At 35.3% G+C, this 18,131-nt stretch overlaps 3 protein-coding genes across 5 annotated transcripts; 2 read left to right on the plus strand and 1 right to left on the minus strand.

Annotated features, from left to right (window-relative positions):
* The first annotated feature begins 1,574 nt into the window (after positions 1-1,574).
* Positions 1,575-7,358, plus strand: LOC127811561 (3-hydroxyisobutyryl-CoA hydrolase-like protein 5). Its single transcript, XM_052351537.1, has 16 exons — positions 1,575-1,989; positions 2,379-2,459; positions 2,583-2,666; positions 2,750-2,822; positions 2,957-3,016; positions 3,105-3,178; positions 3,376-3,459; positions 3,571-3,655; positions 3,894-3,979; positions 5,205-5,326; positions 5,408-5,468; positions 5,650-5,748; positions 6,337-6,438; positions 6,531-6,572; positions 6,720-6,829; positions 7,084-7,358. Exons 2-16 carry the CDS (start codon positions 2,427-2,429, stop codon positions 7,121-7,123), a joined length of 1,155 nt encoding a protein of 384 aa, XP_052207497.1. The 5' UTR covers positions 1,575-1,989; positions 2,379-2,426; the 3' UTR covers positions 7,124-7,358.
* LOC127811562 (cytochrome b561 domain-containing protein At4g18260-like) lies at positions 7,261-13,466 on the plus strand. 2 transcript variants are annotated; one of them, XM_052351539.1, is made up of 4 exons: positions 7,261-7,397; positions 11,626-11,787; positions 12,231-12,379; positions 12,535-13,466. In XM_052351539.1, exons 1-4 carry the CDS (start codon positions 7,347-7,349, stop codon positions 12,845-12,847), a joined length of 675 nt encoding a protein of 224 aa, XP_052207499.1. In that variant the 5' UTR covers positions 7,261-7,346; the 3' UTR covers positions 12,848-13,466. The 2 variants fall into 2 exon arrangements, with proteins under 2 accessions (XP_052207499.1, XP_052207498.1); XM_052351538.1 differs by lacking the exon at positions 7,261-7,397 and adding an exon at positions 11,063-11,435 and having other exon boundaries at positions 12,535-13,461.
* A 1,595-nt stretch (positions 13,467-15,061) lies between these two features.
* On the minus strand, positions 15,062-16,630 carry LOC127811822 (uncharacterized). 2 transcript variants are annotated; one of them, XM_052352006.1, is made up of 3 exons: positions 16,333-16,630; positions 15,615-15,686; positions 15,062-15,501 (listed from the first exon to the last, which is right to left on the minus strand). In XM_052352006.1, the coding sequence occupies exons 1-3, from the start codon at positions 16,598-16,600 to the stop codon at positions 15,206-15,208; spliced, it is 636 nt and encodes a 211-aa protein (XP_052207966.1). In that variant the 5' UTR covers positions 16,601-16,630; the 3' UTR covers positions 15,062-15,205. The 2 variants fall into 2 exon arrangements, with proteins under 2 accessions (XP_052207966.1, XP_052207965.1); XM_052352005.1 differs by having other exon boundaries at positions 15,615-15,689; positions 16,333-16,627.
* Positions 16,631-18,131: the final 1,501 nt, after the last annotated feature.

Here is an 18,131-nt window from a genome sequence, read left to right on the forward strand (position 1 = left end):
TCAAATATATATGTATATATACATATGTACATACACATATATATATTCTAGGGTATAATAAGCTTTTTCCGGAGCAGTTTCATCACTTTTTTCAATTGAAAGACCTAAAAAGACAACTTATGATTTGAAACTCAAGTAGATTCAAGATACTTTTTGGTGGGCATGGATTTTTTGCATCATCAAATTTTCAAATAAAATATAAGACGGTAAGACATTTTATATTACATAAACATGTGTGCCTATTACAAGTTTCAAAATCAAGAATATCTTCTTCTTTTTTTTACGTCAATAATTAAGAAAGTTGATATTAAAAGAAAACACTACATAAAAATTAAGGGCCTGTTCTCTTTCTCGTTTTCAGGTCGTTTTCTGTTTTTAGTTTTTGAAAACATTGAAAATGCGTTCTCTTTGTCATTTTTCAAAACGCGTTTTCAAAAACAACTAAAAATTTTGTTAAGGAAACTCAAAACAACATCTTGTTGTTTTGAGCGTTTTCAGTGAAAATACACTGAAAACACAAAACAATTTGAAAACACGGAAAACAGCCCCCCCCCCCCCCACGGGCACACGCAGAACCACTCCCCCCCCTCTCTCTCCCCCCATCTTCTCTCTGTTCTCGCTCTCCTCTTCCGGCCAACGACAGCCATAGCCATCGCCGCCGCCGTCGACCTTCAACTCCGTTGCCACCGCGACCAGTACCACAACCACCGTCATCGACCTTCAACCCCACAGCTGCCACCGCAACCAGCACCCCTCTCTGCCACCTTCAACCCCACAGCCACCGCCACCGTGACCAGACCCCCCACCGCCATCGCGACCAGCCTCCCATCGCCACCGCGACAGTACTGCGACCAGCGCCCCTCACTGCCATAGCCACCACGACCACCCGCCGCAGCCACCTCCCCCCCCCCCCCCAACACACACACACATAAAACCCTAGAACGAAGAAGATGAGATGGGTTGCGGCTGATTTGATTTTTTGTTATGTTATTTAAATTTTTTATTTTATTTATTCATTAAACTGAATATGTGATATATTTTATTTGTATTAATTTTTTTAAATGATATTTCTAAGGTTGTTGATTTTTTTTATTTTATTTGAATTTTATTTTATAGTTTATAATTTTTGAATCAAATTTATAATTTGTTAAATAAAATATCATAATAACAAAAAAAAACCGTTTTTATTATTTCAAAGTAAACGCGTTTTCTAGTTTCCTGTTTTGAGAAATAATTTTTCAGAATGACAAAAAGAACGTATTTTTAAAAATTTCAAAACAGACACTCAAAATATAAAATTCAAAATGAATTCAAAACTCAAAACATAAAATTCAAACACAAAAGAACACCACATAAGTCTTTAACACCCGGGCTAGGGCATATATGGAGCAATTTACAGAAAAAGATTCAACAGCCAAAAGCAAGGGCATTTCCCGAATTGAAAAGGAACTTTGGAAAGTGAATGCAAGTGAAACAAAACCTAAATCACATGTATTAAACTTTAGTCAAAAAGAAAATGAATGAGGGTGTTGATGTATATTTTGAATCCATTCTATTACATATATCTCTCCCAAACGAGGAGAGTCGTTTTGATAGATTTCCATTCCATCTCCTGTCCCAGACGCTCTGTAAAATGTAAATTACAGATTGCTTGGTGGTTGGTGTGTGACATGATTGATAAAAACCCAAATAGACGATGGAGGAGTACTGTGAAGGCGAGGAAGAGGGGTTGGTGGGACAAGCCATTCATGAAACCCATTCGTGGGATTCAATTCAATTTGGTAGGAACAGGTGGACGTGGTGGTAGGTAGACCGTAGATGAGAATCCCAAAATGCCGCTGGAAGAGGAACTTACCATCCAGTCAAGATCAGCTGCTTCTCCCCTTTCCCATCACTCATCACTCTTCTTAAACCCATTTTCTCCCGCTAAATTCTGCTGCTCTCCTACAAACAAACAGCTTTCGTTGCCCTCAATTCGCTGCTCTTCTTGTAAGTTAAACTCTTGTTTGATCTTCGGCTTTGGTAATTCCAGATCCTGTATGGGTTTCTTTCATCAGTTGCATGACTTTGGTGCCAACATCATGATTTTTTTACTACAAATTAAATTTGCTCACCCTTGGAGTTTTTGTCAAGTTTTAGCGATTGGTGTTTGCAAGAATCTGGATTGATTGAATCCAATCCACTTTGTTGGTCACTTGATTCTAGAGTTGAGTTAATCTACTGGTGATATAGTTAGGATTCAATCAATCATGCCTTGGATTATGAAACCAGTGATTTGTTGTACCATTACCGATTCATGCCTTCGGAGTTTTTGTTTCAAATTATTGTGTATAACTCTTACTACGGGTTTCCCTTTGTTGGGTTTGTCAACAATCTAGGTTTGGCTCTTCTGTACACAAGGTCTGTTTGCTTGAATCTAATTGGAGATGGCACAAGAACTGGTAGACCCAAATGTAGAGGTACCTTTTATTTTGGGTTCATTTGGCATGTACTCTTAGCTATTGGTCTGTCCCAACAACTGCTATTGGTCTCGCAATAAATGCCATCCTGAAATCACTATGGTGTTTTTCATAATTATTTAGGTTGTTCTGGGTGAAGAAATTGACCATGTGAGATTGATCACCTTGAACCGGCCTCGTCAATTGAATGTCATTTCATCCAAAGTGGTAAGTACAAGAAATCAGATCTAGTTATGCTGTTCTTTAAAGTAATTTACATGATCAAGTACTTCCACCCTTCTGGAAATTAGGTTTCTTTGCTAGCAGAATACCTAGAGAAATGGGAGAAAGACAACAATGCGGAGCTCATTATAATCAAGGCTAGTACTCAATACTTCAAGTTTTCTACTTCTAATGTAGAAAATTATTTGATGGAATAGCATGATTAGGTTTGGGTTACCTTGCATCTTGTTTTGTGTTTCAAATTTGTTATATTGTTTGTGTACTTCTACAGGGAGCTGGGCGTGCTTTTTCTGCTGGTGGGGATTTGAAAATGTTCTATGATGGAAGGAACTCGAGTGAGTACATCATCATGGGATAGTTCTAGTTAGTAACTTCACCTGCAAATTATATTTGGAAAAATACTTATGAGTGGCTTTTTGGCAGAGGATTCTTGTCTTGAGGTGGTATATAGAATGTATTGGCTTTGCTATCACATTCATACATACAAGAAAACCCAGGTAATATCTCAATTTATTTGCTTATCTCTACCCCTATTAAAGGGCTCCTCCCTTCAGCCTAAAGAAATAAATAAGCTGTTGATGACAAATAGAAAAAAAAGAAAAAGAAAAAAGAGAGAATGAAAAAATGAAATATATGTTTCAGATCATTGCCCATGTCACTGTACTTGTTATTTAGCTGTTGATGACATTGCCAGGTTGCTCTTGTGCATGGAATTTCCATGGGTGGAGGTGCATCTTTAATGGTTCCAATGAAGTTTTCTGTAGTCACAGAAAAGAGTGTGAGTATTTGATGCTTCTTTAAGTAATCATGGATTTAATTTTTGGGATATTGAAATGCCAACTTTTCAGTTACGTGGTAATTGAATTTCACATAAATGTTGGTATCTTAGGTTTTTGCCACTCCAGAAGCGAGTATTGGATTTCACACTGATTGTGGTTTCTCATACATTCTATCCCATCTTCCTGGCCGTCTGGGTAGGCATTTGCTATACCACCGACATATATCATATCTTATTTTTCATTCATTATTTCGGTAAAGCTCTAGTTATATCCTCTGTCCATGTTGCTGGAGTGAAGTCCTTTCTATTTAGTTCTGAAGGAATATTCAGAATTTGCACGACAAGAAACAAAGACAGAAAAAAAAAAAAAAAAACAAGAGATGTATTACCTCGTGTCTCTCTATATGAGTGAATGTGGTGTCCCATGGATGCAGGTGAGTTTTTGGCCTTAACAGGGGCAAGGCTGCATGGTAAGGAATTGGTTGCAACTGGGCTGGCGAGCCACTTTGTCCCCTCACAGGTTAGTTCTCAACTCTAAAGTTACTTTTCCTGTCTTTTAAACCTGTTGGGAACCGTTCTTGGAATGTTGAGGCATGCTTTGGTAGAGCATTGCTATTATGAGTGCATATATGACAAGACTCGGGTATGAGATTGACTCTCCACAGATATGAAGGGAACTATCATGGATGCAAATATAATGCTGGTTGTCTGAATGACAAATAAGAAATTTTGTTCCTCGTTAATATTAACAAAAATGCTCAGCTCCAATATTTATCTTCCCTCCACAGATGATAATATGCTGATTGTGGCACCTACAGAAGGAGCATATTCCCTAAAATAAACTACTTCCGCGAACTCAATTGACTTGACTCTGGCCTGGACTTAGGAGGGGCATAGCCCCTGAGAATAATGTGCTTACACTATCAATTGATATAATGTGCTTTAACATAAATTCTGAAAAAAAAGCAAGCACAAGCAGTACAAAGGAGCGAAAAAGTATATATTAATAAAGAATGGGGCTTTGATATTGTTTGTATAAGTCAAATTGGATTAGGTCCATAGACCCAATGATGTAACCTAGGAAAAAATCTAGACCAAACTGACCCAATCACATTGGTCCAGACTGGTTTCTGGGTCTACCCCAGACCCATGAACCCTAGCTGCAATGTCATCATTTGATTGAAGAACTGAAGCTCTTCTTTTTCACTTTGTTGACCATTTTCTGGGGATGATAATTTTTAATTCCATAAAAAAAGGGTAACCTCAGTGCACAAATATAAATCTCTTCCTGCCTTCTATAATGAATGCGAGAAGACACTCGGGTGGGAATGCTAGTAGATTGGTGTGGCATATAGGGTGTTTCACTTGTATTTCTTTTTTCGGTCATTCAAGGTAATTTATAAGGTTTAAAGCTCTTCCTAGTTACATAACAGAAAGAAGCTCCACAATTTATTATTAAAATCATGCAAAATGATTAAGCCCAGAAATAAGGGCTGAAAGCTCTTCCTATGCATGTATGAATGTCACATTATTGATGGGAAAATGTCATAAACAATTATCATGTGTGTGGAGAGCATTTTCTAGTCATAGATTGGTAGGTAGTGTCTTCTTATCATAAATGTGACTCTTGTTTTTCTTTGATCCCATATTGTTGTTCTTGTTATGTTTTTCTGATACTAGGACTGTTTACTTCTTTTTACTTCATTTTATGAATATCTTTCACCTATATGTTCTATATGTGGCAGAAATTGCCGGAGCTAGAGAACCGTTTGATAAGCTTAAACACTGGTGACCAGAATGCAGTAAAATCTGTAATTGAGGAGTTCACAGTGGAAGTTCAGATCAATGAAGATAGTGTCTTAAACAAGTACTAAATCCTAAACTAAAGAAGCAAAATAGTTATTCCCAAAATGGTCAGAATGATCAGTATCCTTTGGTTCAATTGCAGGCAGTCAATAATAGATGAGTGTTTCTCAAGGGATACAGTGGAGGAGATCATAAAATCATTTGTAAGTTCAATTATTCTCTTTCATTTTATTTCTGTATTTTCCCCTTTCTGTATGTGCCTGTGTGGGAATGGCAGGGAAGGAATCCCACATTCCCACTGATCTTTTTTTTTTTTTTAATTAAGAAAGCTAAATTCTTGCACCTTTGCTGAACCATATAATCCAAGCTTTAATTCCATCTCAGGAAGCTGCTGCAAGCAAAGAAGGAAATGCTTGGATTGGGGGAGTGCTCAAGGGATTAAAAAGATCATCCCCTACAGGATTGAAAATAACACTAAGATCGGTGATTATTCATTTTGATATTACTCTCTGAATAAGCTAAACTGCTCTTATAGTCTGTTCTGTATGTTCTACAGAGAACAGTTACATGCAATGGTTTTCTCTCTCTGCTCCTGTTTCAAAAACATACAATAAATAAAACAAAAACAAGAAACTAGGTCATACATAATAAGGTTGTTGGAATGACACTTATTGAAGATAAGCCGAGGGAATCGTGATTTAGATGATTTGAACACGAGAGAAGCATATTAATAGGGACACCTTTGAGGTGAGTGTATAAAATGGAGTAAATTCATAGGAAACGAGAAAGGAAGTCCAAAAGAAATTTAGTAGGAAACTCTTAGAGATGACATGAGATGTAATAGCTGCCATGTGGAGGTTATAGTCATGGATAGAGAGATGGTTGGAGATCTAAAATATAGGTAGCCAACCCACCTAGTGGCGTTAGTGATCATCATTGTTGCTGTAATTGTATGCACTTAATATTATGTGGGTCAAATATCATGTCTAATACAGACTCTTGTCTTATAAGTGTTATTTCTTGCACTTCCTGCTGCTGTTTCGTCTAACCAAATATGCTGTGCATAAACAGATTCGCGAATCAAGGAAGCAAAAACTGTCTGAATGCCTGAAAAGAGAATTTAGAATAACAATGAATATACTAAGATCCACAATCTCCGGTGATGTCTATGAGGTAATTTTTTACTTGGCCTTGGATGATATGCTTAGATTCAAGCTGCATTTGCAGTTGTCAACTGAAGTAGGTTTCCTCTTATTCTGAAACAGGGCATCAGAGCTCTTACTATTGACAAGGACAATGCTCCCAAGGTAAGCTCTCTCCATCTCGAAATGCACCATAAATCTAATCTAAGCTGCTGCTGGCATTTTTAAGCAGCATTTGGCATAAGAATTCATGCCAACGAAGCTTTGTGATACCCAGTCATGACTCAATAAAACTCTCATTTGTTGTGGCAGTGGGAGCCGGCAGCCCTGGAGAAAGTGCAGGATGAGAAAGTGGATTTGGTGTTTGAGCCATTTGAAGAACATCTGGAGCTCCATATTCCTGAAAGGGAGGAAGAGCTCAGGTTCGTATGGCCTCAAGGGTCTTCCTTCCTTGGGCACCCATTTCCAGTTAGGCCTGTCAGTGGATCCTAATCGAGTCAAGATAATCAGAAATATATATAGATATAGTACCATACCTTAAGTAATTGAATCAGTTGAGGGTCCAAACTCAGGTCATTGGCAGGCCTAATTTATACTATTATATTACCTGGCTGAGCAAAGTGTTTAATTGACTCTCTTCTTCCCTTTCTCTTCTCATCATCAAATGAATGTGCAGGTGGGATGGAAAATATGAGAATTCAGCCTATGCAACATAAAGCCATAGAGGAAAGGACTGGAATAAGCAAGAAGTAGAACGATGATGCTTGGGGCAGAGTGTTGTGTGGAAGCTAGCTAGTTAGAGATTACATTACACGATTATATATATATATGATCCTCTCTGTTAATTAGAGAGAGCATGCATCAGTCAATCCTGCCTGTTGTTACCCGAATTCTCTGCTCAGAAGCTTGAAAAATAATATATTCACCAATAAGACACAGATGCAGTACTCACTTCTCCAGTCTTCCTTGTCGGAACAAACAACTGCAACTGTAAGGCTTCTTTTGTTCCTTCCTTCCTTTAATGGCGGCAGTTAACAGAATGAAGATCAAATTTTCTTATTTTTTTGAATTAAGTAAACAATTAAATTGGATTCGGTTGGATGATACCAACAAAATTGAGTACTGAGTTGATAAGTTATCAATTTTGCCGTCCTAGATTGCAAAATTTAGGAGGTAGAGTTACCGTCCTAGATTGCAAGTGTTATGGTAAAAAAGTTGAAAGGTGACCACACGGTAACAAACTAGTAAGCTTTATGGATACATGCTTAAGGTTATATCCAAATCAACATGTTGAAGGATATGATGTTTATCACAAACAAAGACCTAACTACTTACTATATCATTATCATGATGTCGTTTAACTTGAAGAGCACTACAACCATCTGTAAGACTTATTATTGTGGCCCACATAATATTATTAATGAATTAATTAAAATGGTTCAATAAGTTCAAATTTTATTGGTCGATTTGAGAATTGAGTAATTTCTTAACTGCCCATATTGATGGACAGTGAATAGTTTTATGGACTTATAAAAATTGTCTACCTATTTACGAGTGCGAAGGTATCTTATCAATAAACTTGCGTTTAATTACCAAAAAAGGTTAAGAGGGGGAATAATTTTTTATTTTCTTTAATTCTATTATTTTACAGTTTTCATCTTCTCAATTAATCGTTACGGATAAAAGGTATGCAATTTTGATTAATTAATGTGTATGTGAAAATCATAAATTTTAAGATTTGAGTATTAGAATTTGTGTAAATTATGAAATTGCACAAAATAATTGAGTGCTTTCACCATCTACCAGGGTCAATGCTTTGTTAATGTGTTTGCTATACCCCAACAGAGCCCACAATCCGATTAGGAGATAACATCAACCAAAGTTCCATATTTGAGTCCTAAGAAGTTCAAATTGCATTTTAAAACAATAATAAAATTTTCAAATAAATATATTTAAAATATTTTTTATATTTTAACTTGCACATTATACGAACTCTTAAATTAGGTTATTCTTAAAATGGCAATTAGACAACTTTTTGATCATATAATTTACAATTTATAATCATTACGAATCATTGATAAAAATTAGATATATAATTAGGCAATGGTCGCAATAGGAACCCTACAAAAGTTTAACTTATCTTTATTAGTTCGTTGACCTCATTTTATGAGTTTGAGATTGTAGGCTAATGAGTTTTGTTACTATTTATACGTTCTTATATTGCATAATTTACAAATTTAAAAGATTGTTCGATAATATTATAAAAAACGATCCCTAAGAACATAATATTAGGGATAACTATAGTTTACCAAGAAGATTAGGTCACCATAAGATATGATCTAACAAGATAAATGTGTATTCAACTATGCTTTTTCAATTTCTTCATTTGTCACCCTATACTAAATTCAACCTCCAAATGCTCTATTGATTAATCCTCAAGCCTCACACCCCAATCTCATATTAATAATCTATGAAGCAAGTGTTGATTATATTACTTTGTGTTATAAATTTAATAGTCACATTTAATTAGCATTTTTGAGTAAGGAAGATTTATAAATTTACATTATCAAAAGTAAACCCACGACAACTACAAATTGTGTGTGCACCAAGAAAGTGTTTTGAAATCTTATTTGGGTTAGATTGAGATATAAAATTTTTTACTTGTGGAAGATATTAAAAGTTAAACAGATAGAGTTTCTTATGATCCAAATCCAAAAAAGATAATATCTTAAAAAAAATTTAGATATATTATTTAGTTCCATAAACTTAATAGTTATTTTTACTGAGCATTTTTTATGTGAAAACATAAAATGTTATGTTACGTGTGAAAACATAAAATGTTACGTTTCGTTTTCAGTCCAAGTTGTAAGCAAAGAAAAATTAGAAAGAATCCAACTAACGATTCTGGTTCCATCAAGGGGGAGAGGTTGAAATCTAAAGTCTTCTGGTAATTGAAAAGAAAGCTTACTCCTTAAGACACCCACTTTGACCCTAAATCAAGGGTTAACAAACAATACTCAAGCCTTTCTTCCCTATCTTTGATCTTTGTTACCTTCTGAAATGTTATGGTGTCCTCTTCAAGCTCATGATTTCTTGATAGAAATTCTACCTAGAATCACATGTGACATGTCAACAACTTTGCAGAAAATGATATGATTCGTTCAAGTGTTAAAAAGAGCCAGGATTGCTAGGACCCATGCATGCAAAAATTATCCTAAAACAAAGCCCCATCTCATTATTGTCCAGTAAATCGATTATGATAATCAATCTTGCAAATCATGCACTTGCCCTAATTAAATTTCAGTTAAGAGTTGCCATCAGTTCAAGTAAGCTCCATGGCCATGGCTGGCAGGTATATCATCATAATGGGTTGTTTTATAGCTAATGAGCATGAGCAAGTAGGAGATTTGAGCAGAGTGAGATGAGTTGTAGAAGTACTGAGAACTGTATTAAGTAGGAGGCATTTCACAATTCACAGGAATTCATGCGCTTGGCGGTGGCAATTGAAACAGTACTGTAAACTAGTGATGCATGGATGAAACAGGTAGGGTCCAGATGATCATCATTGCCTTGAAGCAATCAAGTGCAGCATTTGACAAGGGAGGGACCAATGGGGAAGTATAATTACTATCATCACTGTTGCATTCCCCACAACTGAAAGGTGTCCTGATCTACCTGTCTCATACATAATCAGAAATGAAATCTCCCATTTTCAACCCTTTCTTGTGTTTGTAGCTAGTAATCATAGGAAATTAGACTCTTCAGTAAATGTTTTGTAGCTCCCATAAAACATTAACTTCAACTCTTCCATCATTTTTCTCGTCATATGTCCTTTTTGGTTCCTTCCCTTTCCTCCCTCCACAATCCTAGGGCCAAACATGGGCTCAACTAAGAAAACAAAAGGAAAAGGCAAACCAAGGAGAAAATATACAAAATTAGAAAAACAATAATATGTGTGTGAACAAATTAAAAGAAGGTTCCGCATTTTACAAGAGTCAGTCGAGGAATATTTTTATATGCAGTCTTCTCCTCGCTTCAAAACAGCCTATTTGGCTGTCTCCACAACTCGATCTAGGGACTTTCCAATCATAAAGAAACATCTTCATACATTATTCACACTAAAACAAGGTGATTGCCTGTGGGAAAATCTTTCTGCTGGTACTCGAAGCCGCATAATTAAACTAGAGACTGTTCTGCCGTAATTAGTTGTTGGCAGTTGTATGTAACTAAACAGTGCATTTGTTTAAGATAATGCATCAGATTCATATTCAGAGAATTTTTTTCCTTAGAAAAATCGTAGATACTCTCAGTAGTGGGAAAGTAGAAGATAATGTATTGTAGAGTGTGTCCACTAAATCCTTTCCAAATCGACTTCCATTACATTCTGACCATCCTCCTGCTCTGAAATTCCACATTCTCTTCGAACAAACCAAAAAGCCTGTCAAATTGACCCTACATCGTTGAAACACAATGTATGCCTATTTCTCACTTTCTTTCTTTACTCATATATGCTCACCTAACCCATCAAACTCAACACAAAGCTCGCAGTTATTAATTCAGAAAATATTTTTATATTCTCCTTTAAACAGGAAGGAGGTGGTTATGCTTTTGTATTAAGGAGAAAACTTCAACTTTTTGTTATCTCCAGATGGGTCTATTCGAATGTGACAGAATATGTTTAAAATGCTGAGAGAGAGAGAGAGAGAGAGCAGAATGTCAAATTATGGAGGAAAGTCATGAAGACTACCTCCTTTTCAAGGATTCATTGAGAGCTCTCTGTTGTGTTGAAGGCATAAATTTGTAACTTGGACTCCAAAAGTCTAAACAGCAAGGGATTCTTAGTTTTGAGATTGAGATTGGATTTGCTTCTTTTTGGAAGATCGAAATAGGCGAGCAATGCATAAGCTTTCATGCTTCACCATTCCTACGAGTGTTGTAATTCTTGTTCTCCTGCCATTTGTCTGCTCATCTCAAGAACATGAAAGAAAACACAATAGACACACCAGCAAGAAACAAAGCATGCATGAGGTATTCCATTTTCTCTGCGCAACCAATCAAACAATGAAATGAAAGTTCTACTACTCTCTAGTCGAATGCCTAATCGTGCCATTTTATTCAGTAACTGTTGAAGAAATTGGTAGAGAGTCTCTTCATACTAGTCTGTTCAATGTTTGTGTAAGATTTCTTGAAGGATTAACTGATTGTTTTGCAATTATAGTTGACTCATCAACTGTTGTTTGAGATCACATTGCATGGATTTCTCCTCTGGGCTTCAATGGGTTTTTTGGTGCCCGTTGGAATACTTGCCATCAGAATGTCCAACAGAGAGGAATGTGTAAAAAGACTCAGAATAATGTTCTACATCCACGCAAGTTTACAGGCAAGTTTATTACCAGTCGTTTCCCCATGTTTATGTATTTTGACAGTGAATGAATTAGCAATGGTAGGTTTACCCCTGCATAATTTCAACATTTATTGATCTTCTTGAAAAAGAAAAACATCAGTTATACGAATGTAAAAGGTTATCATCAAAACTATGAATTTTGTCTATTTGGTAGATGTATTCGACTTTAACCACTAATGATGATGAAAGAGAAATACAATGGAAAGATTCCCAACTCTCAAATTATTTATCTACCCACAGACTTTTGAAGGATAATTAAAACCAATTTAACTACTTAATTTTTTATTACCATCTATGAAGTTTGTATCATTACTATTTTGCCTGTACTCTCTGGCTTTAATGTATCTATCAAATCTAATTAATTCTTGTATGACTTCTACTTGTTATCATGCAATAAATTGTCAGTTCTTGTTTTGCAGTCACTCTCAGTACTTCTAGCAACAGCAGGAGCAATAATGTCGATAAGGAATTTTGATAACTCATTCAACAATGCTCACCAGAGAATGGGGTTAATCCTCTATGGTGCCATGTGGTTACAAGCCTTGATTGGGTTTCTTCGGCCACACAGGTAAATAATCTGATAGTTTCAACCTTACAGAAGTTCAACACCCAGTAGAATCAAATCATAGATAACTTTATCAACACACTCATGGAGAGAGAGAGAGAGAGAGAGAGAGGATTGATTTCAACAGCATTTTTTTAAATTTTCTTCCTTCTGTACAGAGGATGCAGAGGAAGAAGTGTATGGTTCTTTGTTCACTGGCTACTGGGAACATCAGTTTCAATACTGGGAATCGTCAGTGTGTATACAGGTTTACAAGCCTACCAGAAGAAAACGTCGAGAAGTATAAAGCTTTGGACAATTATGTTCACTGCTGAGATCTCTCTTATTGCCGCCTTTTATCTCTTCCAAGATAAATGGGAATACATACAAAAACAAGGAGTGATTCTAGGGAATGAACCCATACAACCTTCTGATCAGGAGATTTCTCCAAGGGACAACAAAGACAAGGAACCATTGAATGAGTCTTGCTGACAAGCAAATGGACTAACTGCTTCTTCTAACCTGGGATTCTTCAATGAAAAATTGATGGCTTTGGAGTATCGGGGCACTGCGTGGCTAATGATATTAATACAAATATTTTGGCTTTCTTTCCATTTGAGCAAGGTTACTGGTGAAACTAACCATGAGAGCTTAAAGTTTCAAGGACTCTTACGTACATCTTTATTGTATTTGTGTCTTTTTTTTTTTTGGGGGGGGGGGGGTCACTCTAAGCTAGTTTTGCAGGCAATCCAATTTAAGATGTGTCTCAAACTATGGGGCTATTTGCCATTGTATAGTGGTGCTTCAAAACACATCTTTGGCTCTCAAAGTGCCACCAATACCTTAGAAATAAAGATGGAAACACTACCTGATGCAGAAGACGTAAGCTGCTGCTGCTAGCTACAAAGGCCTCCTATTTGACAGCATTTTCCTAGGCCCTAAAACTGCTATAAATTCGCATAAAAAGTTATGGTTTACAGAATTTCAGTTTAAAACAAATAACCATTTAGTAGAGAACATCTAAAATATGTAAGAATGATCTGTCTGTATGCATCAAGAGCACATCCACAATTGGATAGTTGAGTTTCTCTGTCTCTCCATCTTGAAACTTCCATAAGACAATGAAACCTTCAGGGATTGACTGATAATACGTTTCTTAAAGAAGAATACTAGAGTACTTTTTTGATAAGTACAGAGTACGGTACCACTTTCTTCATTCAGTCTAGAAAGTTTGGCCAAAGAGATCATTCCAGTCACTTGTTTGGTTGGGAGACAAATGAGAACGATTACATTTTTTCAGCAATTTCAGATACAGAAGATGCATTGAGTTACACTGAAAATGGCCGCATATTTCTGGGCACTGAGTTGGGTTTCTCATAAAATTAACAATTCCAATCTGATCATATTCTTCACAGTTAGTAATTTAGCCATAAACATTTCACTTTGTAGCATATCTAATGAAACCACCAGACACATGTATGACTTATATTCAGGGTTCTCCAGGATATTTAAACATGACTGACTTCAAATATTGCAGAATTATCTAACAGCTTAAAAAAGAAGTCATGAACAAACAGGCTCAAATCTATAGTTACCCAGAAAGTGGGTTGCAAGAATTTGTAAAAAAAAAATAAAAGTCATCTTTCTTAGGAATGAAAATCACAAGTAAATGCACGGTTTTGAGTTCCAATACTAACTGGCACTCGATATATGTGTGATTGGTATGCAAGGAACCTATAATATGCACAGCTAGCTGGGTTGAATTTCTACTGACATGAACCACCCTACGCATCTAATGAACAAAAGTATTCTCCATAGTTGTCAAATCAAGAGACTTATTGTTAATCAGAAGGCCTAATTTCTGAATCATGAGTCGTATGTATCATAAGATACAATAACAATTTTGACAAGTAGCTTAAAAAATATAATCTAAAAGATGTTTATACCTATAATATGAAGAAAATACTCAAAATAGTAATTTTACCCCAAGTTTAACAATATCTAGCAAAAAAATAAAAAACTAGAAAAAAAAATATTGATATCATGTATGGCACTAAAATAAGAACCAAGGATTCCAAAATTCAGTGCAAGTCTTACATCAGTCATAAACTCATGGGCTTAAAGTCTTAAAATGATGAGAAAATATTACTAAATTTATATCTAATTATGCTCCCCTTCAAGATTAATGTCACTGTCACCTCTACAATCATCATTGTCTTCTAACATGGCCTAAATTTCAAATTATGAATTGTGAATCGTATCATATTATAGGATGCATGCGATTCAAAGTAAAATCCAATTCATTCTGTGTTGTATCAGCGGGGATGAGTATTGAACTGAATTATACGATACCCATCTCAAATTATAAGATACTAACACTACTGGTTCTCTCCGGATATTATACGTAAAGGAAATTAATTAGACAAGAGCTACATAAACTATCTGAAAAGAATATTGATGGCTTATTATTCAGAAATGACCAAGCTGCTTTGATGGGAATAAGTTAAATTGCCAGAAATTTGTCCTTTATGTCACTGTAGCAGCGTTCACACATAAATTGTAAACCACTCCCACAGTTGAATAGATGGCGTGCTTTCTCATAATTAATTTTACAGAGAGAAATATATTGATTATGTGTAATAGATCTGCTCCCACCAGATGTAAAATTAAGAGAACGAAAATCCCCTGGAAAGGATTAACCCGAGGTAGAAGAAGGCTCCTAAGTTTTGGAGCAGATGCTATGATTTCAGTGCTATAACACAAGTATCATGAGAAAATCCCACCTAACTCAGCCATAAAGATTTTCATATTGGGACATAGAACTGTGATTTCTGTACAAAGACTATCTGGTCATGGAAAAAGCTGCACATAACCAGTTAATATAGCAATTCCTAGTATGATAATAGGGGGCAAAATTACAAATGCTCCAATAGTGGCAAAGAAAACCGTGTCATTCCTTTGAGATACTTCATCCAAGTATGCCTGCCTCCTGATGTTTCTCTTCTGGGAAACAGTTAAGAACTTGGGACTGACCTTCTTTAAATTCTTACCCAAGGGAATGCTGAAATCATCATCTCGGTCCCCTACCAACATGGCAAGCTGATCTCGGATTGTAAGTTTCTGAGAACTACCATCACTCTGATAACCTGGTCATTACGGTAGAATAATTAGTCTTTTGTTTGTCTTGGTCTTTTTCTTAAAGAATATAGTCAGATCTATTAAGGAATCTATTTTTTCCACATAAAGCAAAACTACATACCATCAACAGCTGAGCTATTGGAAGTGAGCTGTTCCAAGAGATCCAGCTGGGTGCGAGCAGTAGATGAAGGTCCTTCTTCATGGAAACAGAAAACTCTAGTCAGGGATAACAATCACACATCTATAAGTCACTCGATTGAAGTGTTATTCAGCATTCCTTCTTCTCTGAATATCATTCAACTAAGTTCCAAATGGTGTCTTTTGTTTTATCAAAGGAACACCAGTGAAACATGTAACTAATAACCATTAAAAAAAAAAGGTAACTTGGATCAATTTGAGCTAGCTATGTAAAGGCAAACTGATGGGTCTTCCCTTGTGGTGTTCTTCACCCTCTTTCTATTTTTTTTAATTTCCTTTTCTTGTCCCCCGCTATACAAAAAATCAGAAATTCATTTCATAGAACTAGGGAAGTGAATGAACAGAGTTGTTACATCTTAATCAGGATTCAGAAAAACATTGGAGCTGCCAGTAACAGCGAGGCAAGCAATGGCCGGCTCATCGATTCTGCTCCATAGTTAGTTAATTGTTAATGAGATGCATACATAAAACAATTCCCAACAAGAAGTGTTGGATTGATTAAGAGTCGTCAGTGGCATCCCAGTAGAACCACTAAAAGTTGTTGGATACTGCAACAAGGAAGAAAATGATAGAAAAGGGAGATGAATTGAAGGAGATGGGAGAGGAAGACAGAGTTTAGGATTAAAGGGGGGAGGGCATACCGGAGAAAGCTGGGGCGTCGTCCTCTGTAACTCCTCCAGTTTGACGTTGGGAATCAACAGCACTTGCGAGAAAAGAGGAGGCAGAGTGGTGGGTCTTGAAGTTGAAGAGGCACAGCTGCTTATTACTATGATTGGGGTTGGGGAACGACGGGGCAGTGGCAGTGGCAGTGGCAGTGGCAGTGGCTGTGGCGGTGGGTAGAGAAAGAAAACTGAAATTAAGGGCCATTGCTGCTTCTGCTTCCTCTGCTTGGCTGCTGCTTCCATTCATGTGCTGTATGTGGCCTGTGGTTGTGGAGGCTATAATTTTAATTTTAATAAGAAAATGGTTGGGGAAAAAGAAAAACACCTGCGCCACATATATTCCCCACCCCATGACTGTGAGGTGATTAGAGTTTAAGGTTTAGAGGTGTTATAACGAATTAACTTGTTTTGATTTAGTTTGGCTCAAAAATATAAAATTGTATCGGAATAAGAGTTTGTAAACTAAGACTATGTTGTACGGAAACAAAAATGAGAAATGTTTTTAATAAGAAACAAAAACGCAAAAATGAACATTTTTCTAAAAAAATATACATAAATAGAGTTCGAAACGAGAATTAGAAACATTTCAGAAACAAAAAAATGACTTCTAGGCGTTTTCGTGCAACATAGAGCTAAAGTTTGAGACAATATGGCCTGTCAATTTGGCATGACCCATTGGCAAGGCACGTTTATCTAGGGATGGCACTTGCAATTGAAATCGTGGGGAATCGAACCGAAATCGAATCGGTCAATATGGTTAAAAATTGTTTGACTGGACAATAGTTTGGTTTGAAAAAAAATCGAACAATATTTCAATGGGTATGGTTTAGTTATGGTTTTCACTATATTCAAACTAAAATCCAAACCGAAACCGAACTGAATGTGTAAGTAATCAAACCAAATCGAACTGAATATACATATATATATATAATATATATTTATTTAATATATTATATATACACATAATACATATATTGACTAATGTATTTTTTTACAAGTATTTTAACTATTGCATTACAAATATATAAAATATTTAACATTTATAAAATAATTAACAAATAAAAATAAATTTTAATATTAAATTATTTTATTTTTATCAATCAAATAATTATATCTAAGAAGTTTGAAATTAATTTATAACTTTATGCAAGAAGAAGGTAATTTTATTAGAGTTTATTTTTATTTGTCGTGGAATTATCAAAAAAATTTATAAATGTTATTTATAAGAGTTTATCTTTATTTGTTGGTATGGATTAAACTAAAAAAATAATGGTTGAAACTGAAACTGAACCAAAATCGAATGGTTTGGTTATGATTTTTAATTTTTAAAACTAATGGATAATAATTTGATTTTGATTTTAATAGTATAAATTTAATTTAATTATGATTTTTACAAAAACGGAAATCACACCAAACCATTGCCAACCCTACATTTATCCATCAAGTTATGACATTGTCTAGCATGTCCCATTTAAAAAAAAATACAAAAGCTAAAAACAAACATTAATAAATCAAGTGCTCTTTAAAATAATATAAGTTTTGAAATTAATATTACTTTATTTAGTTCTTGCTTATTAAGGCATTACACATTAGTCTCATTTGTAGTATTACAATTGATTACAAATAAATTAAATCATACTTTTAAAATATGGATCCAATTTAAAGGCTTAAATTTTGTATTTTAAAATAATATTTGAGATATTTTTATTTATATTTTATAACAATTTTTTGTATTTTAAAATAATTCCAAAATACTTTCTAAATATGATTTTCCTTTT

The sequence above is a fragment of the Diospyros lotus genome, chromosome 10, assembly GCF_014633365.1.
Source record: "Diospyros lotus cultivar Yz01 chromosome 10, ASM1463336v1, whole genome shotgun sequence".
Classification (NCBI taxonomy): domain Eukaryota; kingdom Viridiplantae; phylum Streptophyta; class Magnoliopsida; order Ericales; family Ebenaceae; genus Diospyros; species Diospyros lotus.